The sequence below is a fragment of the Bos indicus genome, chromosome 15 (assembly GCF_029378745.1).
Source record: "Bos indicus isolate NIAB-ARS_2022 breed Sahiwal x Tharparkar chromosome 15, NIAB-ARS_B.indTharparkar_mat_pri_1.0, whole genome shotgun sequence".
Lineage (NCBI taxonomy): Eukaryota > Metazoa > Chordata > Mammalia > Artiodactyla > Bovidae > Bos > Bos indicus.
The window spans coordinates 55,878,854-55,903,053 of record NC_091774.1 but is presented as its reverse complement, the minus strand read 5'-3'; the positions used below and the strand labels follow the sequence as shown (position 1 = coordinate 55,903,053).

Here is a 24,200-nt window from a genome sequence, read left to right as displayed (position 1 = left end):
GCTTTACATTTTTCATTGATAAAGGTCTTTCACATTTTTATTAAATATATCACAAGGTACTCATATGGTACTCACTTTCTATTCGGTTATTACTGATATATAAAATCTTATTAATTTTCATGCTGATTTTATATCCAACAAATGCGCTAATTTTCTAATTCTAATAGTTTACAGATCCCCTCACATTTTTTATATTATAATATTCATATTGGTAAAAATTTATCCATTTAAAATATTTATACCTCATCTATTTTCTCTATTAATTACATAGACCAGGATGTCAAGTATAACATTTTATTCTAAAGATAATAACTAGCATCCTAATCTGCTTTTTGACTTTCATGGAAATAGTTTCATTATTTAACCTAATAGTTGCTATAGGTTTGATAACTATTCTTTATCATTTTAAGGAAATTCTGTTTTTTTCTAGTTTTACAACAACTGATACTACTATCTGCAATCATTTCAGGCTTTACTAAATGCCACATATATTTTTCATATATTGGCTTATTTAATCCACACAGACTCCTAACCAGGTGGGTACTATTATTATCTCCATTTTACAGACAATAAAGCATTGGGAGACAAATAATCTGTCCAAGGTCACAGAGTGTAGTGGTTTCCTATTATTGTTTTAAAGAAATATTTTCCTATTATTGTTTTAAAGAAATATAAAACATTTATCAGATTAAAACAATACATATGATAAATCTTAAAAGTTTACATTACAAGGGAAAAATCATAATTTTGTAGGTGATGGATGGTAACTAGCCTTATTATAATGATTAATTCTTAGCATATACAAATATTCAATCATTATATTGTATATCTGAAACTAATGCAATGTTATAGGTCAATCATACCTTAATTTTTAAAAAAACTACTCATTTATTAGCTCATATGTTCTGTAGGTCAAAAGTCCATGCAAAGCATAGGTGACTTTTCTGCCCAACATCTAACAAGTACAAAATCAAGACATTGGCCAGGCTGTGCTCTCATGTATAGCTCAGCATCATTCTCCAGGCTCACTCAGCTTGTTAGCAGAATTCAGTTCCTGTGGTTGTAGGGTTGAGCAAGCTCCTTGTGAGCCATCAGCCGGATTTCACTCTCGGCTCTTAGAGGTTGCCTTGTGTCTTAGCCACATGGCCTGCTCCATAAGCAGTTGACAACAGAGCAGTCTGCATGTCTGCAGGTTAGCAAGGAGTATCTGTCACTACTTCTTGGCTCTTTTGGGGGGCCAGGTGGTTAGGTCTGGCCCACCAGATAATCTCCTTTAATACTAACTTAAAATTCAAACGATTAGTGGCCTTCATTATGGGAGTGAAATTCCATTATATTAATTCCGTTCATTCACTCCATTATGTGAGTCCTGTCACACCCAAGGAGAAGGAACTGCACAGGGCATGTATAACAGGAGAGTGGGAACTGGAGTGTTGTTTTCAATTTTGCCAACTGGACACAATAAATAAGCGTCTGGATTCAAACTGATGGCATGTAGTTCCACAGTTTATGCTCCTAATGAAAACCTATTATTGTCTTTCTAAGTAAGTGTTGAATTTTACTGAATGCTTTTCCTGCATTTATTAAAACTATATAATATTTCTGTTAATGAGTAAATTATGTAAAAGACTTTAAGGCTGAACCATGGACTCGTCTGAACTGCTGCTAGATTCAGCTTGCATACATTTTAACTTGTATTTTTGTATTTATGTCCATAAATTGATTTGTCTATTAGTTTGTTTTTCATATTGTCCTGATCGGATTGTTTATTAAATGCCTTCAAGGCAAAAGTTTGCTTACCGTACCTCTTTAAGTTATTGCCTTCACTCAGTTTTTGACCTAAGTATTCCTTATTTTAGTGTTAACTAATAGGTACATTTAAGATTCTTTTTTTAATACTACATTTTCAGTGTTGGTCCAGATATCTAGTTGCTCATGTCTGATTCTTTGTAGCCCATGAACAGCAGCCTGACAGGTTCCTCTATCCATGTGATTCTCCAGGCAAGAATACTGGAGTGGGTAGCCATTCCCTTCTCCAGAGGATCTTTCAACCCAGGGACTGAACCCAGGTCTCCTACATTGCAGGCAGATTCTGAGCCACCAGGGAAGCCAAAAAAAAAAAAAAAAAAAGATTGCTGTGTGTGTGAATTGCTCAGTCATGGCTGACACTTTTGCAATTCCACGGACCTTTTAGCCCACCAGGCCTCTCTGCCCATGGAATTTTCCAGGCAAAAACATTGAAGTGGGTTGACATTTCCTACTCCAAGGGATATTCCCAACGCAGGGATGGAACCCATGTCTCCTGAGTCTCCTGAATTGGCAGGCAGATTCTTTAGCTCATTTCACAAGCTAGCATGGTAATGCTCAAAATCCTTCAAGCTAGACTTCAACTGTACATGAACCAAGAACTTCCAGATGGACAAGCTGGATTTAGAAAAGGCAGAGGAACCAGAGATCAAATTGTCAACATCCACTGGATCATCAAAAAAGCAAGAGAGTTCCAGAAAAGCATCTACTTCTGCTTTATTGACTATGCCAAAACCTTTGACTGTGTGGATCACAACAAACTGGAAAATTCTTCAAGGGATGGGAATACCAGACCACCTGACCTGCCTCTTGAGAAATCTGTATGCAGGTCAGGAAGAAACAGTCAGAACTGGACATGGAAAAACAGACTGGTTCCAAATAGGGAAAGGATTACATACATCAAGGCTGTATATTGTCATCCTGCTTATTTAACTTATTTGCAGAGTATATCACGCAAAAAGCCAGGCTGTATGAATCACAAGCTGGAGTCAAGACTGCCAGAAGGAATATCAACAACCTCAGATTTGCAGATGATCCACTTAATTTGCAGATAATCCACTTAGAAAGCAAAGAGGAACTAAAAAGCCTCTTGATGAGGGTGAAAGAAGAGAGTGAAAAAGCTGGCTTAAAACTCAACATTCTAAAAAACTAAGATCTTGATCTAGTCCCATCACTCCATGGCAAATAGATGGGGAAACAGTGAGAGATTTTATTTTCTTGGGCTCCAAAATCACTCTGGACTGTGGCTGTAGCCATGAAAGTAAAAGACGCATGCTTTTAAAAAGCTGTGACCAACCTAGACAGCATATTAAAAAGCAGAGACATCACTCTGCTAATAAAGGTCCATATAGTCAAAGCTTGGAGAAGGCAATGGCACCCCACTCCAGTACTCTTGCCTGGAAAATCCCGTGGACGGAGGAGCCTGGTAGGCTGCAGTCCATGAGGTCGCTAAGAGTTGGACGTGACTGAGTGACTTCACTTTCACTTTTCTCTTTTCATGCACTGGAGAAGGAAATGGCAACCCACTCCAGTATTCTTGCCTGGAGAATCCCAGGGATGACGGAGCCTGGTGGGCTGCTGTCTATGGGGTCGCACAGAGTCGGACACGACTGAAGCGACTTAGCATAGCATAGCATAGCATAGTCAAAACTATGGTTTTCCAGCAGTCATGTATGGATGTGAGAGTTGGACCATGGAGAAGCAGACTGCTGAAGAATTGATGCTTTCAAACTGTGGTCCTGGAGAAGAATCTTGAGAGTCCCTTGGACATTAAGGAAATCAAACCAATCAGGAAAGGAAATCAACCTTGGATATTCACTGGAATGAACTAACCTCCAATGAAGCTGAACCTCCAATACTTTGGCTACCTGATGCAAAGAGCTGACTCCCTGGAAAAGACCATGATGCTGGGAAAGATTGAGGGCAAGAGGAGAAGGGGGCAACAGAGGATAAGATGGTTAGATGGCATCACTGACTCAATGGACATGAGTTTGAGCAAACTCCAGGAGATAGTGAAGAACAGGGAATCCTGGCATGTTGCAGTTCATGGGGTCACAAAGAGTCCAACACAACTTAATGACTGAACAACAACAACCAGTTATCTATTCTATGATGCTCTGGAAACAGGTCCTATTCAGTGTTCCATCTCTTTATAAATCAATTTTGTTATACTTCTAAAAATTTCCATTCTTATTAAAAGTTGTCCATAGTATGTAATGATTTTTCAATCTCTACTGTATCTATAAGTGTCTCCTTTTTTGTTGTCATAATTTCCTCTATTTTTTTTACTCAGCCACTTTTAAATAATACTTCTTCACTGCCATTCCCTCTAATCTCTATTCCTAGGATTCCTATTAGATACATGTTGATACTTCTCTAATAATCCCTATGTCCTATAATTCGTTTCATATATCTTTTTATCTCTTTGGGCTGCATAATGGGTGATGTTTTCATTTCTATTTTACTGTTCACAAAGTTTCTCCTTAAGTGTGTCTAGTCTACTATTTATGAAGGTTTTAAAATATTTTTTTCTATGTTTTACGCATCACAACTACCTTTTTCTGTTTCATAGACTCTCATTCTTTTTCTTTATGGATGCTATTTCCTCCTTTGTTTTTGGAAATTCTGAAATTTTTAGCAGTCCTTTTTTAAAATATTATTATTTCCTTAGACGTATATTCTCCTATTTTTTGACTTTTCTTCCTTTGTATATCCATGGATTACCCCCTTTGGATTTCCTACTCTTAGGATATTTTATAAAAGATTAAAGTAGCAACTTCTTGGAGAAGGAAATGGCAAACCACTCCAGTGTTCTTGCCTGGAGAATCCCAGGGACGGGAAAGCCTGGTGGGCTGCTGTCTTTGGGGTTGCACAGAGTCGTACATGACTGAAGTGACTTAGCAGCTTAACAGCAAAGTAGCAAAAGAGATAACTGAAAGAGCTATAAGCAATTTAACCTTCAGTAAGTGTATGAATCTTAGATAATGATAGAGATTGGGCAATCTTCAAGTGTATCTGTATTCACAATGATTTTTAGTGTCTTCCAGGAGTTCAAGTGTTTGAAACACAATAGAAAAGAGGATTCTTTTCCTCAAAAGACATCTGGTGAACATGATGATTAACTGAGTTCTAGGAATGGATGTTTTTCTAGGATTATCTGATGTTGCTCTGTGTGTACACATGTACACTCAGGTACACCCATGAGTGAAACATTGATAACAATGAATCATTGATAATTTAATATTTATAGCTTTTATTTCATTGGCTAGTTTTGAGTGAGTAAACACTACTATTGTTCCTCTGAATTAATCTTGTCACACAAACAGGTCCTGATGTCAGTGTATTTTTACAGGGTGTGAATACTGGGTCATTTAAGAATAATTACGTTATTTTCATTTGAAAGCCAAAAAACTAAAATAGATATTCTCAGTTAGTAATTTGTAAGTTGGTCCTAAAACTTTAAAAAGTACTGTCTAGTTAATAATTGGGCCTTTACTCTTAGTGAAAAAATGACTGTTGAAATTAATTTTATATCACAAACCACCAATCAACCAGCCATATCTTTCTCTGTTCAAAATCAGATTTTTTTTTTTTTTGCTCTCCCTGGGATGAATCTTGCAATGTGGTCCTAAGACAAGGGCATACCAGGTAAAAAAAGGAGTGTTAGTGAATAAAAGGACCAACACAAATTAGATAATAAGCTGAGATAATACACTCTCTTAGTCTGTATCTGCTCTATGAAAACATCTAGCCCTTACAGAATTGATTTTAAACTAAACATTTATTTTAAAAAGAAAAAAAGATGGTTTTAACTCTTGATGTTGCTCATTACTATAACTCAAATACCTAGAAAAACGTCTGTTGGGCAGGATACACTTGCTAAACATTTGAAGAATGAGTGAACAGGTGAGCAGGTTAATTTCACTGTTTATAATTCTGATACTATGAACTTTTTGAATTAGTATTTTTAAAAAAATTTGTTGGAGTATAGTTGATTTACAATGTTGTATTAGTTTCAGCTGTCAATCAGCAAAGTCAATCAGTTATACCTATACATATTTCCACTCTTTTTACATTCTTTCTCACACAGACCATTACAGAGGACTAAGTAGAATTCCCTGCGCTAGACAGTAGGCTCTCATCAGTTATCTATTTTACATATAGTAGTGTGCATATGTCAGTCCCAATCTCCCAATATATCTCTCTCTCATCCCCTGGTAACCGTAAGTTTGTTTTCTACATCTGTAACTCCATTTCCGTTTTGTAGATAAGTTCATTTGGACCCCTTTTTTTAGAATTCCATATGTAAGTGTTATCATATTTGTCTTCCTCTGACTTACTTCACTCAGTAGGACAATCTCTAGATTCAACCATGTTGAATTTGATAACACAAATACTATTCCAAATTGCGTATTAAAAAGACAGATAGGCTCCCCCGAATGATACAACATGAGAAGGGAAACTTCTCCAATTACATGGGACAACCTGTATCCCCTTAGGACGGAATACTGCTTAGCATTTCTCCTAGAAATCTCTGAAGGAAAATTATATGCTATTTACCAAATTCCTCTTTGACCAACGTATGAATCTCTCATTTTGTGATTTATGCAAAGATCACAAATCATATAGGAGGCAGAAAAATAATAAAAGAAATTCCTGACTCTTTCACACTGAACACTCTTTAGCAAATTCAGTATGAGGAGGTGAATTCTAAAAAGTTTTTCCTCTAGTAATCATAAAGTCAGAAATGACAAAATTATGCTACTGCACACTCAAAAATAAATATCCCCTCTATGGGATATCTTACAACAGAAGTTGTCTCAATAAATTCAGTCATCATCTACATATTTTAAAAGGTTTAGTATAGCTGACAATCAAACTTCAAGAGACCTGGCACTTCTCAGTTGGTTACCAACCTTATATTTATACAAATTAAATGAAATGCTTCTGTTGCTTACTGGTGTTTAATTAACTTACAGCAGTAAATTTCTATAACTAACTACAGTTAACACTTCTACATTTTTCAGCACTAGACTCGCCACATCATGAACCTGGGAGTCATCATTTACATTAATGGGAGTTACTAACAAGCACTATGGGAAGAATTAATTCTTTTGTAAATTTTAAAAAGGTTTCCAATAATATAAATCAGTAACACTCAAAATTTGAGGCATGATTATCATCAGTATTTGCTCAAAAGGAAATACAGGGAATTACTAGTATAAATGAATATGAATATGAATCAAGAACTGATATATGAAATGACATGAATTTAAAAAAACCTCACTGTATCAACTCTGTGTAAGGAATGAGAAAGGAGAGGCTGTATACAAAGCAACACATATTCTAGTCTTAAAGAAAGTAGCTTTAAGAAAAATAGAAAATAATGTTTCACTGTAACAGAGACCCTGAGAGGAACAGTACAAAAGGATAGAGGCACTTAACAAAAATTAAATACTAGCTTTAAAAATTGTGAAAAACTCCAATACAGAGTAACTGAAGTAACCAAGAAATAATTCGCTTAATTATCTATATAATATAGACACAATAAATATTAGTAGACTACATATATGTACTCCTCAAGAATCTAATATATAAGCAGGAGTGAGGTTGTTAGGTTGAGAAAGGTTTGTGCAGATTTAACTCTATTATCAAACTGCCCTCTGAAATATACAAACTAACTGAAACTCTCACAAAGGATGAAAGTTCCTTTTCTTCTATATGCTCACCAAATTAGGTACTAAACAGACATTCTCTTTTTGGCCAGGTTGATTGATGTGAAACTCTTGTGGAGTTAATTTGCATTTTCCTGATCACTAGTGAGACTGAGGAATTTTTCTTATGTTATTAGAAATTTAGGTTTTGTTCTTCTGTAAGTTTCCTAATATACTATGCCCATATTACTCTGCGGTTGACTGCTCCTTTTCATATTAATATATAAAGGTTTTTCTTATGTATCTTGAATATTGATCCTTGGTTAAATCTTTGTGACATAAATCTCTTCTCTTGATAAGTGGCTTATCTTTCCATTTTGTCTTCTTTTGTTATAAGCAAGTTTAAAAAATGAAATCAAATATATGAATCATTTCCCATATTAAGGTCTGTATGTTTCTGTGATTTATAAAGAGATCTTTTCTGAATCAGAAGGCATGGACTTTTCAAATTTCTCATTTCTACTTACTATTGTCACTCAATACATAAATATTTACTGAGTGACTATTATTTGCAATGGCAATTTTATATAAATTCCCTCTTTAATTCTTCACGTTTCTCTAAAGCCACTGTCTTCATTTTCAGATGAGTACACTGAGACTAGTGAAAGCGAAAGCTACTCAGCCGTGTCTCACTCTTTGCCACCCCATGGACTATAGAGTCCATGGAATTCTCCAGGCCAGAATACTGGAATGGGTGGCCTTGCATTTCTCCAGGGGATCTTCCCAACCCAGGGATCGAACCCAGGTCTCCTGAATTGCAGGTGGATTCTTTACCAGTTAAGCTTCAAGGGAAGCCCACACTGAGACTAGTGAGGTAAAATAAAGTGGTTCAAGATACGTCTGACACCAAAGTTCTTTCAGAAAAGTCAAAGTGGAAAGCCACGGTTTCTCCTTTCTTAAGTTTAGAATACTTTAATTATTTACGTGCAATATCATTTATCCCTGTTAAATAATTATATATGGAAGTGAATATATGTTTAAGTCAAAGTAGTCACATATTTATTATAACCACTCTGTGATCCAGAACACTTTATATATTACTATGCTTTGAATAAATGAATATCTGTTTATTGCTATTTAGACACTCAAACCTGATCATCTTTGAAAGTAATTTTCATTTTTATGTCCACTAAGGATTGAATTATTAATTGACGTTTCTTTTATTTATGCCTAAGAGAAAACCACTGAGCAATGTACAGTGAAGTCATTCACCAGGCTGAGTGAGAAACTAGATGCTTTGATCAATGCAAAGGTGCAATACCTATTTTGTGCCGGGTATGTGTGTTTCCGCTGTTATCTAGTCTGCTGGGCAGCTTCTAAGTCTCTTCCACACTCAGGGGCTCAGACATTTAGGGCCACCTCCTAAAACATACCTTTGCTGACTATTCAACTCAATCCCATGTATTTCTAACGCGAGCCTTAGAATGCTGAGGATAACTGTCTACTGACTTGCTCTCCATTCCTGACACTACTTTGACAGCTGAGTAGTTTTACCTAATGCCAGCATCTTGTGCAGTGACAAATATGTACTAGGCCTCAACGTATGGTTTGACTTCAGTGATGTCACCTTTTGTAATTTATCTCTTGTGATTTAACTATACATGAATTAACTTTCATATCAATTTTTCAAGGAATTAGAGAAGAAAAACACTCTGAAAATCAATTGATCATTTAATCTGATTCAGAGGTTACATTTGGTGATCTTATAACTAAATTATTGTAGGGAGAGGTATAAAACATGGCGGTGAATAGAACTATGTGGTTCAAAGAATATTACTTTGTTGTATAATGTACTATTGTCCAGGACATAAATGTTACCACTAGGAAACTGTCTACAGAACTATTACAGTAAGATGCTTTGGGAAGTTAAAATAGTTCATATCTACCTAAAAATACTTTTCTTACTCCTTCTATCCATTTTTTCCTTCAGGAAACCAAAAGATTCCACAAATCATTTAATCCAAACTTTCTGACTTGATATAATTATCCTCATGTCCCTTGTTGTTTGCCTACCAAAAATCAAACATAAGAATTAAAGGAGGACTTCCCTGGTGGTCTGGTGGCTGAGAATCTGCCTGCCAATGCAGGGGGCAGGGGTTCAATCCCTGTTCTGGGAAGATTCCACATGTCACGGGGTAACTAAGCCCATGTGCCACAACTACTGAGCCCACATGTGGCAACTACTGAAGCCCGCGTGCCTAGAGCCCGTGCTCCGCAACAAGAGAAGCCACCGCAATGAGAAGCCCATGCGCCACAACCAAAGAGTAGCCTCTGCTCGTCCCGACTAGAGAAAGCTCTGCGCAGCAACTCAGACCCAGCACAGCCACAAAAAAAAAAAAATTAAAGGAAAGAAAGAGCTGCTTTCAATGTAGTCTCTTTTGAAAGTCGCTCAGTCATGTCCCACTCTTTGTGACCCCATGGACTATACACAGTCCATGAAATTCTCTAGGCCAGAAAACTGGAGTGGGTAGCCATTCGCTTCTCCAGGGATCCTCCCAACCCAGGGAACGAACCCAGGTCTCCTGCACTGCAGGCAGATTCTTTACCAGCTGAGCCACCAGGGAAGCCCCAGTGTACTATCAATAAAGTCTTATTCATTAAAGTAAATGATTAATTCATATCAGAACCCAAAATATCTATGCTGTCATATGATACACAATAATAATAGACTGGAGAAGGCCAGTCCATGCTACCTGGAGAACTCAGTGAGGCTCTGGGGACCTCCTGTTGAGAAACACTGATCTCAGATACTCTAATAATATAGCAATATTTAACCCATGACATAGCCCACTATTAACTAAATATATTATTCCTCTACCTTCCCTTTTCCTCCAAAGCATTTCATCGAACCTCTTTACTCTGACTGGACTACACTATGAACCAGAAAAGCAGTAAGTTCAACTTGGGGTCACATGTCAGAGTCATCTGGTTTTCTTTTTTATTCCACTGACTCATTACATTACTGTATTTTAATTTAGTTGGTTGCAGAAAGCTGAGATGACAATAATACTAGAGAAGACTTCCTCATCCAGATAATAACATCAGCACTATAAAAGCACACTTCATTAAAAACAACACACCCAGCAGTGTGCTCTCAAGTATCGGCGATGAAATGGCTGCACAATTACTTTTGACTCGTTTTCTACATTTCCCCTCTCTCAGTGGAATGCCTAATCTTCATAAGGTGTTCATTTCCTGTTTCACCCAGCAACCACCTTCTGCATTTTTATTCTGTTGATCTCTCCTGCCTAAATTTCCATGGGGATTCTTCATTTAAAACACACTCTTTGCTCTCACTCCTAAACACAACCCCATCAGCACTGCTGCCTGTGCCTTGGATTACAACAGGCACTGAAGTTAATAGCTTCTCATGGTCCTAAGGGAGTGTATGAAATAAGGACTGTCCTGGCCAGAGCATCTAGAGTTAAAACTATGGGCTAGAATGTGGAGTGTCAGATTACTTAATAGCATTTGCAAAAGTAACATCCCTTTTGCTCTCCTAATTCAACTCAAAAAAAATATTTATTGAGTGTTTACACAATACAAGGCTCTCGGTAAGGCAATGGAATGAGTTTTGTGCCAAGTAAGATGCAGTTTCTACACTGAAAACATTTCAGACAAGAATAGGACAAATACTTGTATCACTGAGTTGCTGTTAAAAAGAAATGAGAACATATATCAACATAGTTCATTTCTGAGGTACTATATAGAGAGAATTCCTCATAGGATTACAGAAGGCTATTACAGTCCATCAAACTATGGGGAATTAAGAAAGACTTATGAAGAAAGTTTTAGATAATAAGAGAAAGGCTTTAAGTACAACCGCAATTATGATCCTAGAGATGGCTAGGGAAGGCATTCCAGATAAGTAGAATAGTAAGGACAAAGAGTATCAAGTGGGAAATAATGTGATGTGTTTGGAAAACAACAGTTTGACTGAAGCACAGGTCAGGAACTGAGAGTACCCCGGGGTAAGACTAAAAAGAGTAAGTAGAGGGCCAGGTTGGGAACTGTTGAATTATTTGAACATGATCTAAGTTTCTTTTAAGAATAAGGGCTTCAGTATTTACTATACTGATAGATTCCAAACACAGATACTTACTTGCCTCATTAGCATATATAAGGCAGTAAACTCCCTGAGCAGTTGAAAAAAAAAGAGACAAGCCTTAAGATCTGCAATAGTTTCCCGCCCCCCCACCCACCACCCCGTGCTGTGGGAAACTTCATTAGTCCTCTCCATTCACACCACTGATGGAAAGATGATGTACCTCCTGGTGTTTCTAGAAAACAAAATCTAGTACTATGCTATGGGGCCTGCATTTTTAATTTTCCTTAACCTTTTCTTGGGCTTCCCTGGTGGCTCAGTGGTAAAGAATCTACCTGCTGATGCAGGAGCCAAGGGTTTGATCCCTGGGTTGGGAAGATCCCCTGGAGAAGGAAATGGCAACTCAGTTCAGTATTCTTGCCTGGGAAACCCATGGACAAAGGAGTCTAGCTTGGTGGGCTACAGTCTATGGGGTCACAGAGTCAAGTCAAATAGGATTTAACAACAATAACCTTTTCTTAGGCCAACTTTCCCTTTAAGCACCTAGAATTAGTGGGGGAAAAAAAAAAAGAAATTGCACAGCTGCCTGGAATTCCTGTTGCAAAGCTCAATGTATAAATAACAGTAATTGGAAAATTTTATTGAGCATCATCTACATGCCAAGCACTGTGCTTCATTTAAACCTCATGATAACCTACTGCCACAGATATTATGCCAGGTGAACCAAGAAATGGAGAACATTTCCCCAGTCACTCTTGATTAGATGTGAAGTCCCAATGTAACTTCAAAGCCTTAAGTAATGAAAAATAAAAAAAACAAAATGAACAAAAAACTGCCCAGTTTAAATAAATTGAGGAAAGGGAGAAGAAAAGAGAAGCATTGTGCACTGTAGCTTTTAAAGAAAAAAAAAATGTCAAAGTGAACCAACAGATAAATAAGATTTAAATAATTAATGTTTTCAATAAGAACTTAACATGGGAACTCCACATAATATACAGGAATTTACATCAAGGCATTTTTCACCAGTGAGCTTTCCCTAAAAAGGAAAGGGGTATTTCAGTCTCATGTATAGCCCCTTTTTGATAAATACACTTCTTCCATCTCCTTTGTCTTGCTGTTTAGTCACTAAGTTATGTCCAACTCTTTTGCAACTTCACAGACTACAGCCTGCCAGTTCCTCTGTCCATGGGATTTCCCAGGCAAGAATACTGGAGTGGGTTATCACTTCCTTCTCCAGGGGATCTTCCCAACCTGGGGAGCGAACCCACGTCTCCTGCACTGGCAGGAGGATTCTTTACCACTGAGCCACCGGGGAAGCCCTTCCATCTCCGAAAAATGTTTGCTTAAAAATACTTCACTTACAACTGGTACACCATCTCTTGGGCTTCATTTCCTCAGTGGAACAGATTAAAGTGAAGGCTTAGTTAACTTCTTATATGACCTTACTTCATTGTTCAACCTTCATTTGTGAAATGAAGGGTTGAATCATACGATCTAGGAATATTTTGTCTGGTTCTAAAACACAATGTCTACAATTCAGCAGGTACAGAAACACTTTTCCCCTTCTATTTCTGTTTTACGGTATACCCTTAGGTAGTTACAGTGGAGCTGGACCGAAGACATTTGGGAAAGCTTTCACACGAACGGCAATTTTTCAACTTAGGTCACATTCCTGTAATCAAGTGGAACACCTGAAAGAACTAATAATTCTATTCATTTCAGTTATATTAGTCACCCTGAAAAATATTTATTTGATTATACTTCTAAGTTGCACAACAAGAAAAAAATAGAAAACCACAGCATTTGGTTCACCCACTGCCTCAAGTCGTAACAATCATTGTTCAATTTAAAGATCTGAGGTCTGAGTTCCTGAGTACTTTAAATGCCAGCATCTGAACAACAACCTATAATAAAATGAAGATGAAAGGTTACAAAGAGTGTTCTAATTTATAGGATAAACAGAAGAAGAGTTGAAAATTAAAGCCACAGCATTTAAGCCTAAGCATGATGTGAAAATCTCCCACTTCTGGAAGGAGGCCATCTGATTTAATTGGACGCCATGAAAGCAAACATGGCAATTTAGTGGAAACGGTGACCACTTCTGAACTCTTCACATTAGAACAGCTTGATTAGCAAACAGAAGCTGAAAGTGTTTATAGGAAAGAATTTTTAATGTAAGATGTGTCCACAGGTGTTTAAGTATGCATTAAGCAAGCAAAGTCAAATGGCAACCCACTCCAGTGTTCTTGCTTGGAGAATCCCAGGGACAGGAAGCCTGGTGGGCTGCCGTCTATGGGTCGCACAGAGTCGGACACGACTGAAGCTATTTAACAGCAGCAGCAGCAGCACCAAGCAGGTAAAAACAGAAATGAGGAGTCAGAATTACAGCTGTCTGAAAATTACAGCAGCGTGAAAACATTTATGTCTTCAATACATGCCAATGAAATCCCAAGGGCCAGTCACTATTGCTATGGAGAATTTGCTACTTATGCAAATAACATTCAAAGTATTTTAACGGTTTCAAGGAGATGCCACTAGAAAAAATTCACATTCATTTATTAACAGGTCAGTGTTACCAGGTCAAGAGAGAGGCTATAGGAATACAGAGACAGGAATCAGTCTGATCACTGCCACTTGCAAATTCCTTTGTCCCTTCCCCTCTGAAAAAAAGGCAACTCGGTTATGCTGAAGGGGAAGATAAACATCCATAAACATCCAGACATGGCCAGGTCGCTACAAGCGGCTCAAGTCACAGACTTGGGGACCTGTCCAGCCAGTTCCTTTATAGATAAGTATGCACGATCGCCACATGCACCCACTCACAAAAAAGGTGGTAGATCATTAAAACAGACTATTCCTTCTCTCATGAGCAGGAGATCCATATGCAGTGACTATGGTCTGAGCCCATGAATATCTGATTTTGGATATATCACAATTTCTTTGTACTCTAGAATTTTTTGTTTTTAAAAGAAATCAGAATCAATCAGGTAAAAAAGGCAACTCCTGGCCTTTTAGTCAAGATCTTCCATTGGAATAAACATAAGCACAAAAATATTCACGAAATGGGAAAGGCAGCACTAACATTTCTCTCAGTTTCAATAATTCCACTAGAGGAAAAGAGCTGACCAGCTCTTAGAGATCTGTAAAACCTTGTGGTGGAGAGGCCAGGAAGTTTCAAAAGTGCCTGCCAATTTACACCACTCCCTATTTCTCCTTCTGAGAATAAAACAAAAAAATGTCAGACATCTTTTGAGGACTTGAAAAAGCCAAAGGCTCTGACCAGCTATGTCCTAGTCAATGACTGTTTCACTGCTCTATTGTGAATGTATTACCTAATATTAGGTAATAGGAGAGAAATAACAATGACCAACACATTTCAAAAATCACTTTAAAATCTACTTTTCGGTCCTCAGTGAAAAAAGAAATAAGGGGTAAAGGAACATTGCAGCTGGACTCTGGCTACATTCCTTTGTGTTTTGTGGTCTGAGCCTCAAAATGAAATGCAGCAAAGATTGCAGGGTTTCCCTTTACAGTGTGCAGGTGCATCAGTAATGGCTTGGGCAAGGCGTCAGTCCAGACCTGGGCTTCCAACAGACCAGACAAAGGGAAAAAACCTAGTTTAGCAAAACTAGCTAAACAGGACTCTCAACCCTAACGTATCACATGCCCATAGCCAGAGGAAACCGGTAATCAGAGAGGACAGAAGCTGAGGATTCCTAGGCCTATTACATTAAATATAATTTGTCCAATGAATCATTTAATTCCTATTTTCTCATGAAGACCTGATTCTACCTAATACCCTGGAAAAGTTCACATCAAAATCGACACACTCTTTCAGTGATCCAGGCTAATAACTGAGAGGTTGATTTAATCAACAACCATAATTAATAAATGCATTTGTATTTAGAGATATATTTACACATCGATGCTGTTCCAAAAAGGATCTGAGGTGCTTTACTGCCCCAGAGGAAATATTTGACAGTTCATAAAATATAAGACTGCTTCAACTGTGAACTGAATTATTAACTTATGTACCACTAAGAAAAGATAAAAATATCATTTTTTATTTTTTTATATGATAAAACACCATATTTATCATGCCATTAACTGGAAGATGTATCTCATTTTTAGCAATATTAGTAAGATGTCAAAAGTACTTACATTAGAATCAATAAAATACATTTTTTTGTTTCAGTAAAATGGGGAAGAAAGAGGTAGAATATAAAATTCATTCACTAAAAAGCAATTCTTGTGGTTTTCCTGGCTGCCAAAGGAGAAAAAAAAAAGAGCAATGTAATCACCTAAATCTAACTGGCCTTCCCAGACTGCTTAGGAAAATCAATCAGTCAATAAGCAAATCATCACGACTACTCACACTGGAGCATACACTACATGGAGTGCCCACATGTAGAGCTGCTCCTTTCACAAATTAACGTGCACAGATGATCTGGAGAGACAGTATTTATGATTCTGAGGAGTACCCCTCCTTCAAGCTCCCAAAGTAATTTCCTACATAACTATTATTTTAAGGCAGATCATCATGAGCAAATTTGATAAAAATCTGGAGAGATACTTAATTTTATTAATATGGAGCCAAGAGAAAGTTGGGAGAGGTGGGCATTCTGCACAAAACTACAAGGTTATCTTTGTGAAAGACATATCTATATCTGGTTATGGTATTCTCTCCTCTTAAAACCACCTAGGGGATCCCTTCATCCCTTATAAGTAGTATTTTTCATCATTACATGAACAAATGGAATGGTATCAGCAAAAATGGTAGAGTAAGTAGATCAAAGGACTTGTCCCTACAGAGAAACACTGAAAAAAAGAAAATCAAGCAAAAACTGTCCATCAAAGGTTCACAACTGGCTGAACAATCAATCAAGAAAAAGCAAACTCAAAATCAGAAGGAACACTTTGCAGTATTTTTACTTATCCTGTCCCTCACCTCCTCTCCAGCTCAGCAGTGGTCCTACAGACAGCAGACTGCCAGGGTGAGGCCCTGACTCCTGGTTCTTAAGGGAGCAGAGCAGATCTTATTTTTTTTACCAGCACCGTAAAAAATTTGTGTTGGTTTGTCCTAACTTGTCTGGGGGCAACCTGAAGGATGAATGCAAGGCACCTGCCTTTGTTTTGCCTAGTCAGAACTCACTCAGAGAGTAAAAACAGGACAATGTTCAAGAAGTAAGGCAAACAAACAAACCTAACTACTTCCTTAGGCAAAAGATTAAGGCTGAGACACACAACAGAATGTCTAGTCTGGGAGGAACAGCTGGGGAGAACTTCTTTCAGAAATTAGTGTATTCAAAAGTATCCCCACACACTGTGGAATCGGAAGTTATGGTGGGAATGTAAGTGGGTGTAGCCACTGGGCAAAGCAGTAGGGAGATTCTTCAGAAAACCGAAACAGAATTGCTGTATGATTCAGCAATCCCACTCCTGAACATATATCCAGAGAAAAACATGGCTTGAAAAGATATATGCACTGCAGTGCTCATCACATCACTGCTCACCATAGCCAAGATATAGATGCAACCTAAATATCCACTGACAGATGAACGGATAAAGAAAATATAGTACATATATACAACGGACTATTACTCAGCCATAAAAAAGAACAAAATAATGCCATTTGCAGCAACATGGATGGACATGAAGATTACTATACTAAGTGATGTTAGTCAAACAAAGACAAGTATCTTATGATATAGCTAATATGAAGAATCTTAAAGAATGAACTGTGGCGTTGGAGAAGACTCTTGAGAGTCCCTTGGACTGCAAGGAAGTACAACCAGTCCATCCTAAAGGAGATCCGTCCTGGGTGTTCATTGGAAGGACTGATGCTAAAACTGAAACTCCAATACTTTGGCCACCTCATGCGAAGAGCTGACTCATTGGAAAAGACTCTGATGCTGAGAGGGATTGGGGGCAGGAGGAGAAGGGGACGCCAGAGGATGAGATGGCTGGATGGCATCACTAACTTGATGGACATAAGTCTGAGTGAACTCCAGGAGTTGGTGATGGACAGGGAGGCCTGGTGTGCTGCGATTCATGGGGTTGCAAAGAGTCAGACAGGGCTGAGTGACTGAACTGAACTGAACTGAACTGAACTGAAAGAATGATACAAATGAACTTATTTACAAAACAGAAACAGACTCACAGAGAGTAGACTTATGGTTACCAGGGGTGAAGGGTCAGGGGAGGGACAGATTAGGAGTTTGAGAATGACATGTATACGCTGCTATTTTTAAAACAGATAACCAACAAGGACCTACTGTATTCTGTAGGTATATCTGTTCAGTATTCTGTAATAACCTAAATAGAAAAAGAATAGATACATGTATATGTTTAACTGAATCACTTTGCTGTGCACATGAAACTAACACACTATTGCTAACCAACACTCCAATACAAAATAAAAACTAAATAATTAAATAAAAAATTTTTAAATACAAAGGACATTGTATACATGCTCAGAACAGAATGCATGTTCAGAAAAGACCTGAGAAGACCCTAGGCTTTCACCTCTGGCTAACCCGCTTACTGTAAGAAGTGAAGGCTAAGGCCTTCTGGTTGAAATGAAAGGACACTACACAGTTCCTGAACAAAGAAACGAAGGTCTCCAGGGAAGATAACTACACAGGTAAACTAAAAAGACAGCAGTGTGGGCACACAGTGCATCAAGATGTCATCAGTGACAGTAAGAGCCTGAAGGTGGGGAGACAGGCATAGAGGAGCGGAGTCTGTACATACTAATGAAGCTAAGTGGCTAGTATTTCAAAGTAGACTGTTATAGAATGTTAACTATAATCCCAGAGTCACCAATAAGAAAATATCTTAAATACACTGAAAAAGAAATGAGACAGGAATCAAAATGGTACACTACAGAAAATCAATTAAGAAAAGAAAAGGCAGTAATGGAGGAAAATGAGGCACAAAAAAAGGTCTAAGAAATATGGTGGGGAGGGGGAATGGCAGAAGGAAGTCCTTTTATACCACAAATTATGTTAAATAGAAGTAAATGAAACTTTCCAATCAAAAGGCAAAGATCTGCAGAAAGGAGTTAAAATAAAATGATCCACTATATACTGCCTATGAGACTCATTTTAGATCCAAAGACACAAATAGGTTCAAAGTAAAAAGATGGGAAAGATATTCCCAAATACAGTAACCAAAAGAGAGCTGAGAGGTCATGCTAATATCAGGCAAAATAGTTTTTAGGTCAAACTTGTTTCAAGAGGCAAAAAAGTTCATTATATAATGATAAAAGGGTCAGTTCATCAAGAAATAGTATCTCAAAACATATGCACCAAATGACAGAGCCCCCAAATAAAAGAAGCAAACATTGACAGAACTGAAGGAGAAATAGTCCTACAGTAATATAGTTGGAGAGTTTAACACTCCATTTTCAATAATGGACAGCATATCTAGACAGAACATCAATAAGGACATCTAAGACTTGACAACACTATAAACGAACTAAACCTAACATATATGTAGAACATTACATCTAACAACAGAAGATATTTTCTTCTCAAATGCATGTGCAACATTCTCTAGGACAGACCATATATTAGGCAACAAAACAAGTCTTAATAAATTTAAACATACTGAACTCATACAAACTATCTATTTCTCCATTACAATGGAATTAGAGTTCAATAACAGAAGGAAAACTAGAAAATTCACAAATGTGAAAACCAAACCCTTTTAAAACAACCAATGGGTTAACTGAAGAAATCACATGGGGAATTAGAAAATACTTTGAGATGAATGAAAATAAAAATGTAACATGCCACAATTTATTATGGAAGTAGAAGTTTAAAGATATAAAACACTGACACTAAAAAAGAAAGCTCTCATATCAGTAACCTAACTTTACATCTAAGTAACAGAAAATGAAACCCAAAGCTAGCAGAATGAAGGAAATAATAAAGATTAGAGTGGAGATAAAAGAGAATACAAAAATAATAAAATCAACAAAATAAAAAGTGAGTTCTTTGAAAAGATCCATCAATTCTTCTTATTCTAGGTAAGTTTTTTACATCAATAAGAAAATAAAAAAGACACAAACAGCTAAAATCATAAATGAAAACAGACATCATTAAAGAGCTTACAGAAATGAAAAGGATTATATAATAATACTATGAACTACTATCACCAACAAATTCATAACCTAGATGAAATGGTATTGTTCTTGGAAACACAAATTACCTAAATTGAGTCAAGAATATATAAAAAATATGAACAGACCTATAATTGAATCACTAATCAAAAACCTCCCAACAAAGAAAAGTACAAAATCACATGGCTCCACTGGTAAATTCTAACAAACATTTAAAAGAAAAATTAACAGCAAACCTCAAACTCTTCCAAGAAAGAAGAAGAGAGGGAATACTTCATAATGCTTTCTGTAAGGCCACTATTGCATGCATGTCGCTCAGCTGTGTCCAACTCTTTGCAACCTGTGGACTATAGCCCCCAGGCTCCTGTCTATGGGATTATAGGCAGAGTCAGACACAACTGAAGTGACTTAGCAGCAGCAGCAGCAATTCTGCCTACATTTTATTTAAAAGAAATGGAGCACTACACAAAGGATATACAAAAATTACCACAATCTAGGTCACCTTTTATATTGTTAATACACCCGATGCTTCATACTGGCCCAATGTTAAAAGTCTATTGTAAAAGGATACTTACTCTCTCTCCTTTTCAGTCAGCTTGTCATTAATATTATCTTTGATTGTTGATCTAGACCCCTTATGAATTACAGGATATCTGAGGGGCACTTGTAGGAAAAAGGAGATCATGGATACCAAATGTGCAGTATAACCAAGGGCAACAGCAATGCTCCCATCATCTTTTGCTGTTAATTCAAAAACAGAGAAACAGAAAACAGCAATTTACTCCATAAATGAAGCCATGAGATCATAACGAATCACTTTCAAGAGAGATTTTATAAGAAATAATTGATAAAATATTATTCATCTATATAAATTATGGTTTTACACACATCTAAATATATTAATAAGATTTGAAATTTCATCTACTATATTTAAAACTATTTCCCAATAATTAATGTGGTGAGATTAACATTTGATATATAATCTTAAGAGTTCTTCGTACAGTCAAGTCTTCATTACTTTCTTTCCCAGCATTTTTAATGCCAAAAATAATACTTGAGTCTATTATACAATGTGAAAATTAGTTTCCGAGATTTAAACATTGCATACTATATAAACATCATACATTTTATTCATTAACGTCTTTACTAAGCAAAATAGTCATACTGTAATACTATTGTACAACACTATTAATTCTAAGGTGAAGTGAAATAGCATAGCACATCCTTACAGGGTACATTCTCAATATTCAAAAAGAGAGCATTGTTTAAACAAGTCAGTGATGTTTGAGATAGGATAGTGAAAAAAAGTGTTTTAAATTGTAAAAGGTAAAAAAACCAGACTGTTCATATATTAATACGTCCTACTGATGCAATTTCGGTGGAAGTAAGTGTTGGAAAAAGAATACATGTATCCTACAGTACATATCTTGTAAGAAGTCACAGATTTTTTAACTCAACATCTAGATTTCTGCTACTGCCTATGAAGTGATAATCATTCAAGTATTCAGAACTGAGAATAATACAATAAGAAGTTTTAAGCTTGCCCCAAGGGAGAAAAAAAAGTAACTACTTGGTATATGATATTCTTAAAATACTTTAAAAAGTTCTCTCTTTGTCTCTCTCTCTCTCTCACACACACACACAGATTTAACACATATCTGGAATACTTCTGGCTACAGAAAGGCTAAAATGATTGAGATGACCTTGGCTTGAGTATTTCCTGATTTCTAAAAGTAACTTTAACTTCAATTGTTAGTAATATTTCCCACGTTCTTCTTTTATATTTATTTTTTTCTTCTTTTATATTTAAACCTGGTTATCTAAGCACTATCTTCTTACTGTATAGGAAAGCCACTATTGCCATATACCACTCAGTACATTCTCCACACTTGACTACCAAAACAGATTCTTTGATCATACTGTAAAAATAGGTAACTTTTATTGTATACTTTTTTTTCTTCCTGCCAGGAATTGACCATGGTGCTCTATTTCTGGCAGTCACTCATTCATCAAAAATTAATAAACTGGGCATGTTTTATATGCTATTTCATTCAATTTACAGATGAATAAATAAGGTTCAAGAAGTTAAGGAACCAGTTCAAACTAATACAGTGAGTATAGCAGTTGACCTGACACCAAGGCCTTTGTCTTTAAGCACTCTACCATACTGTTGCAGAACGTTACTGTGGAATACATAACAATTTTTCTAACTTGGGAGTCTAGAAGCATATGACACATGTTTATTATTTTAGTTTCTTCACTCTTTTCTAATAAGAGCAAAAAACACATGAAAAGTCTGTGAATCTTTGGTGACATGTTCTCTCAAATCAAATTGATGAAAAAAAAAATCAAACAGCATTCCTTTCAACTGACTATTGGACATGCCTAACTATTTTTAGAGACCATGTGCTCCTAGTTCAGTCCCACTCAAGTACCTTGAGTACTACAATACTTTACTTCTGTTGAAATATGCATATCAGACTACCATAGAGACTAAAATTATATTATACTGTAAATTCATCACAATATAATTTAATCATCATATAATACCAGAGCTGGGAAAAGCCTTAGAAATCACTGAATCTGATGCTACTAATTTAGAAATGAGAAAAATAAGATTCAAGTGGTATAAGTGAGTTAGTTAAAGCCATATAAGTAAAAACTATGAATGCGGGAGTAAGAGAATTGTACCTACACCCCAGCCCATTCAAGTATCTATCCCTGGAATCACAGCTGGGACAAAGAATTCCATGAAAGAGGCTGCTGAATCCCACCTCCTGTTTTCTTTAAGAATAGGGCTTATTAAATTGAAAATATTCCTATTAGTACAAGGACTTGGTCTTTAAGAATCCTCTTTTGAAGGGAGACAAAAAGAAGAAGAAAAAGAAAACTTTCAGTAAGTAATGAAGAATAAAACTACATTAAGTTTGGATTTTTCTTTGTGTACTTTGGGATTCCCAGGAGGTGCAGTGGTAAAGAATCTGTCTGGCAAGCAGGAGAGGCAGGTTCGATCCCTGCATCGGGATCAATTCCCTAGAATGGAAAATGGCAACCTGCTTCAGTATTCTTGCCTGGAAAATTCCATGGAAAGAGGAGCCTGGTGGGCGAGAGTCCATGGGGTTGCAGAGTCGAACACGATTGAGTGACTGAGCACCCACACACACGTGTGCTTTATACTAAGCTTCTACTTTTCTATGTGATCTACAGAAAAGGATTTGAAAACTTCCAAAAATCAGAGGGCCTCAGCCTGCCAAACAGGTCAAATGCAAACTATGAATGTTTTAAAAAACCTAACCAATATTAAACACTCAAGCATCTCCATTTTTCCATATTACTAAAAGGGTAATACTAAAGCATTACATTTGTCTATTTCAAGGACTACATCTACATATCTAGTAAAAGAACAAAAATTGGTCTTCTAACATTACCTCCTTTCAATAATTTTGCTTAAATTAAACATAAAAGGGCATCTCTAAAAGAATCCTGTATACATATAGCAAAAACCAAAGAGAAATAGCAAAAACTGAAAACTGGGTAATACTGGAAACCAGCTTTGATTCTGGTTATTCACACTCACCATTATTTCTACCACAAGACTCCCCCCACTCACCCATTAAAAACCCTAGGTTGCTTCCCATTCCAGGCCATAGTGCTTAGTCACAGCCTCACAGTTAAACACCATGGTGTTGGATTTCCAATATTGAAGCTTTATATTAAAAAGCATTTTAAAAGGACCACGGCTGAGGCATTACAGGGCCCACGGATACTCCAATACCCTCGAAAGGAAAACCACCTCCTGGTAGGGAAGTCACTTTCATCACCCCAAGACCACTGACTCTCCAGTGGGAAAACGTGAGCTCATGTGGTTAATTATGGCTATTGCTGGCCACGAAACCTCAGATGTCACATTCTGTTGCCAATCACTTTAGCTAAAAAAACTGAAAGGTTTAAGGTTTCCAGCATTCCAAGATCTAAAAGACTTTTTACCTGCCAAAGCCAAAACCTGGCTCTCAGGGGTGTGCTTTTCCAGGAACCATTAATGACGTCCCTAACACCTGATGCAGAGCAGAGGCTTGTGTTCCTTATGCTGCTCTGTGGGTTAAAGAGGTCACAGATGACAGGCTTGTTGGAGAAAAGAAGCTAGAGGGGGAATGGGAGGGTTCAGGGAAGAACAGGAATAAGCTGTTAAGACTCAGATAAAGGAAAAAAGCCCTGATTAAAATAATGTTTTAAGGGGCTCACAAACAAAACAAAATTCTGCAGTTTCCTTACAATAAGTATTTCCTATTTGTTTTTTTAACTGTAGGTAGCTACATTTACTTGGGGCTGTAGTAATTTTTGTGATAATAAATCTTTTATATAATTTTTCTTTTTTTTTAAGTTGAAAAGACTTAGACATGCATTTATTTTGGTTAATTAAGATAATAATGCGGATCTGATTCACATTACATTACAGATCTTCCTCAGTTTACAATGGGTTTACATCCCGATAAATTCATTTCAAGTTGAA

The 24,200-nt window shown here is 36.8% G+C and overlaps 1 protein-coding gene across 3 annotated transcripts in view; it reads right to left on the bottom strand.

The window, feature by feature from the left end:
* Nucleotides 1–24,200, bottom strand: part of UVRAG (UV radiation resistance associated) — a 328,846-nt gene that overhangs the window by 106,218 nt on the left and 198,428 nt on the right. For all 3 annotated transcript variants that reach the window (XM_070803925.1, XM_019975249.2, XM_070803924.1), the window contains one exon: nucleotides 20,266–20,431. In XM_070803925.1, the coding sequence (XP_070660026.1) occupies nucleotides 20,266–20,431 (166 nt within the window). The remainder of the gene's footprint in view (nucleotides 1–20,265; nucleotides 20,432–24,200) is intronic.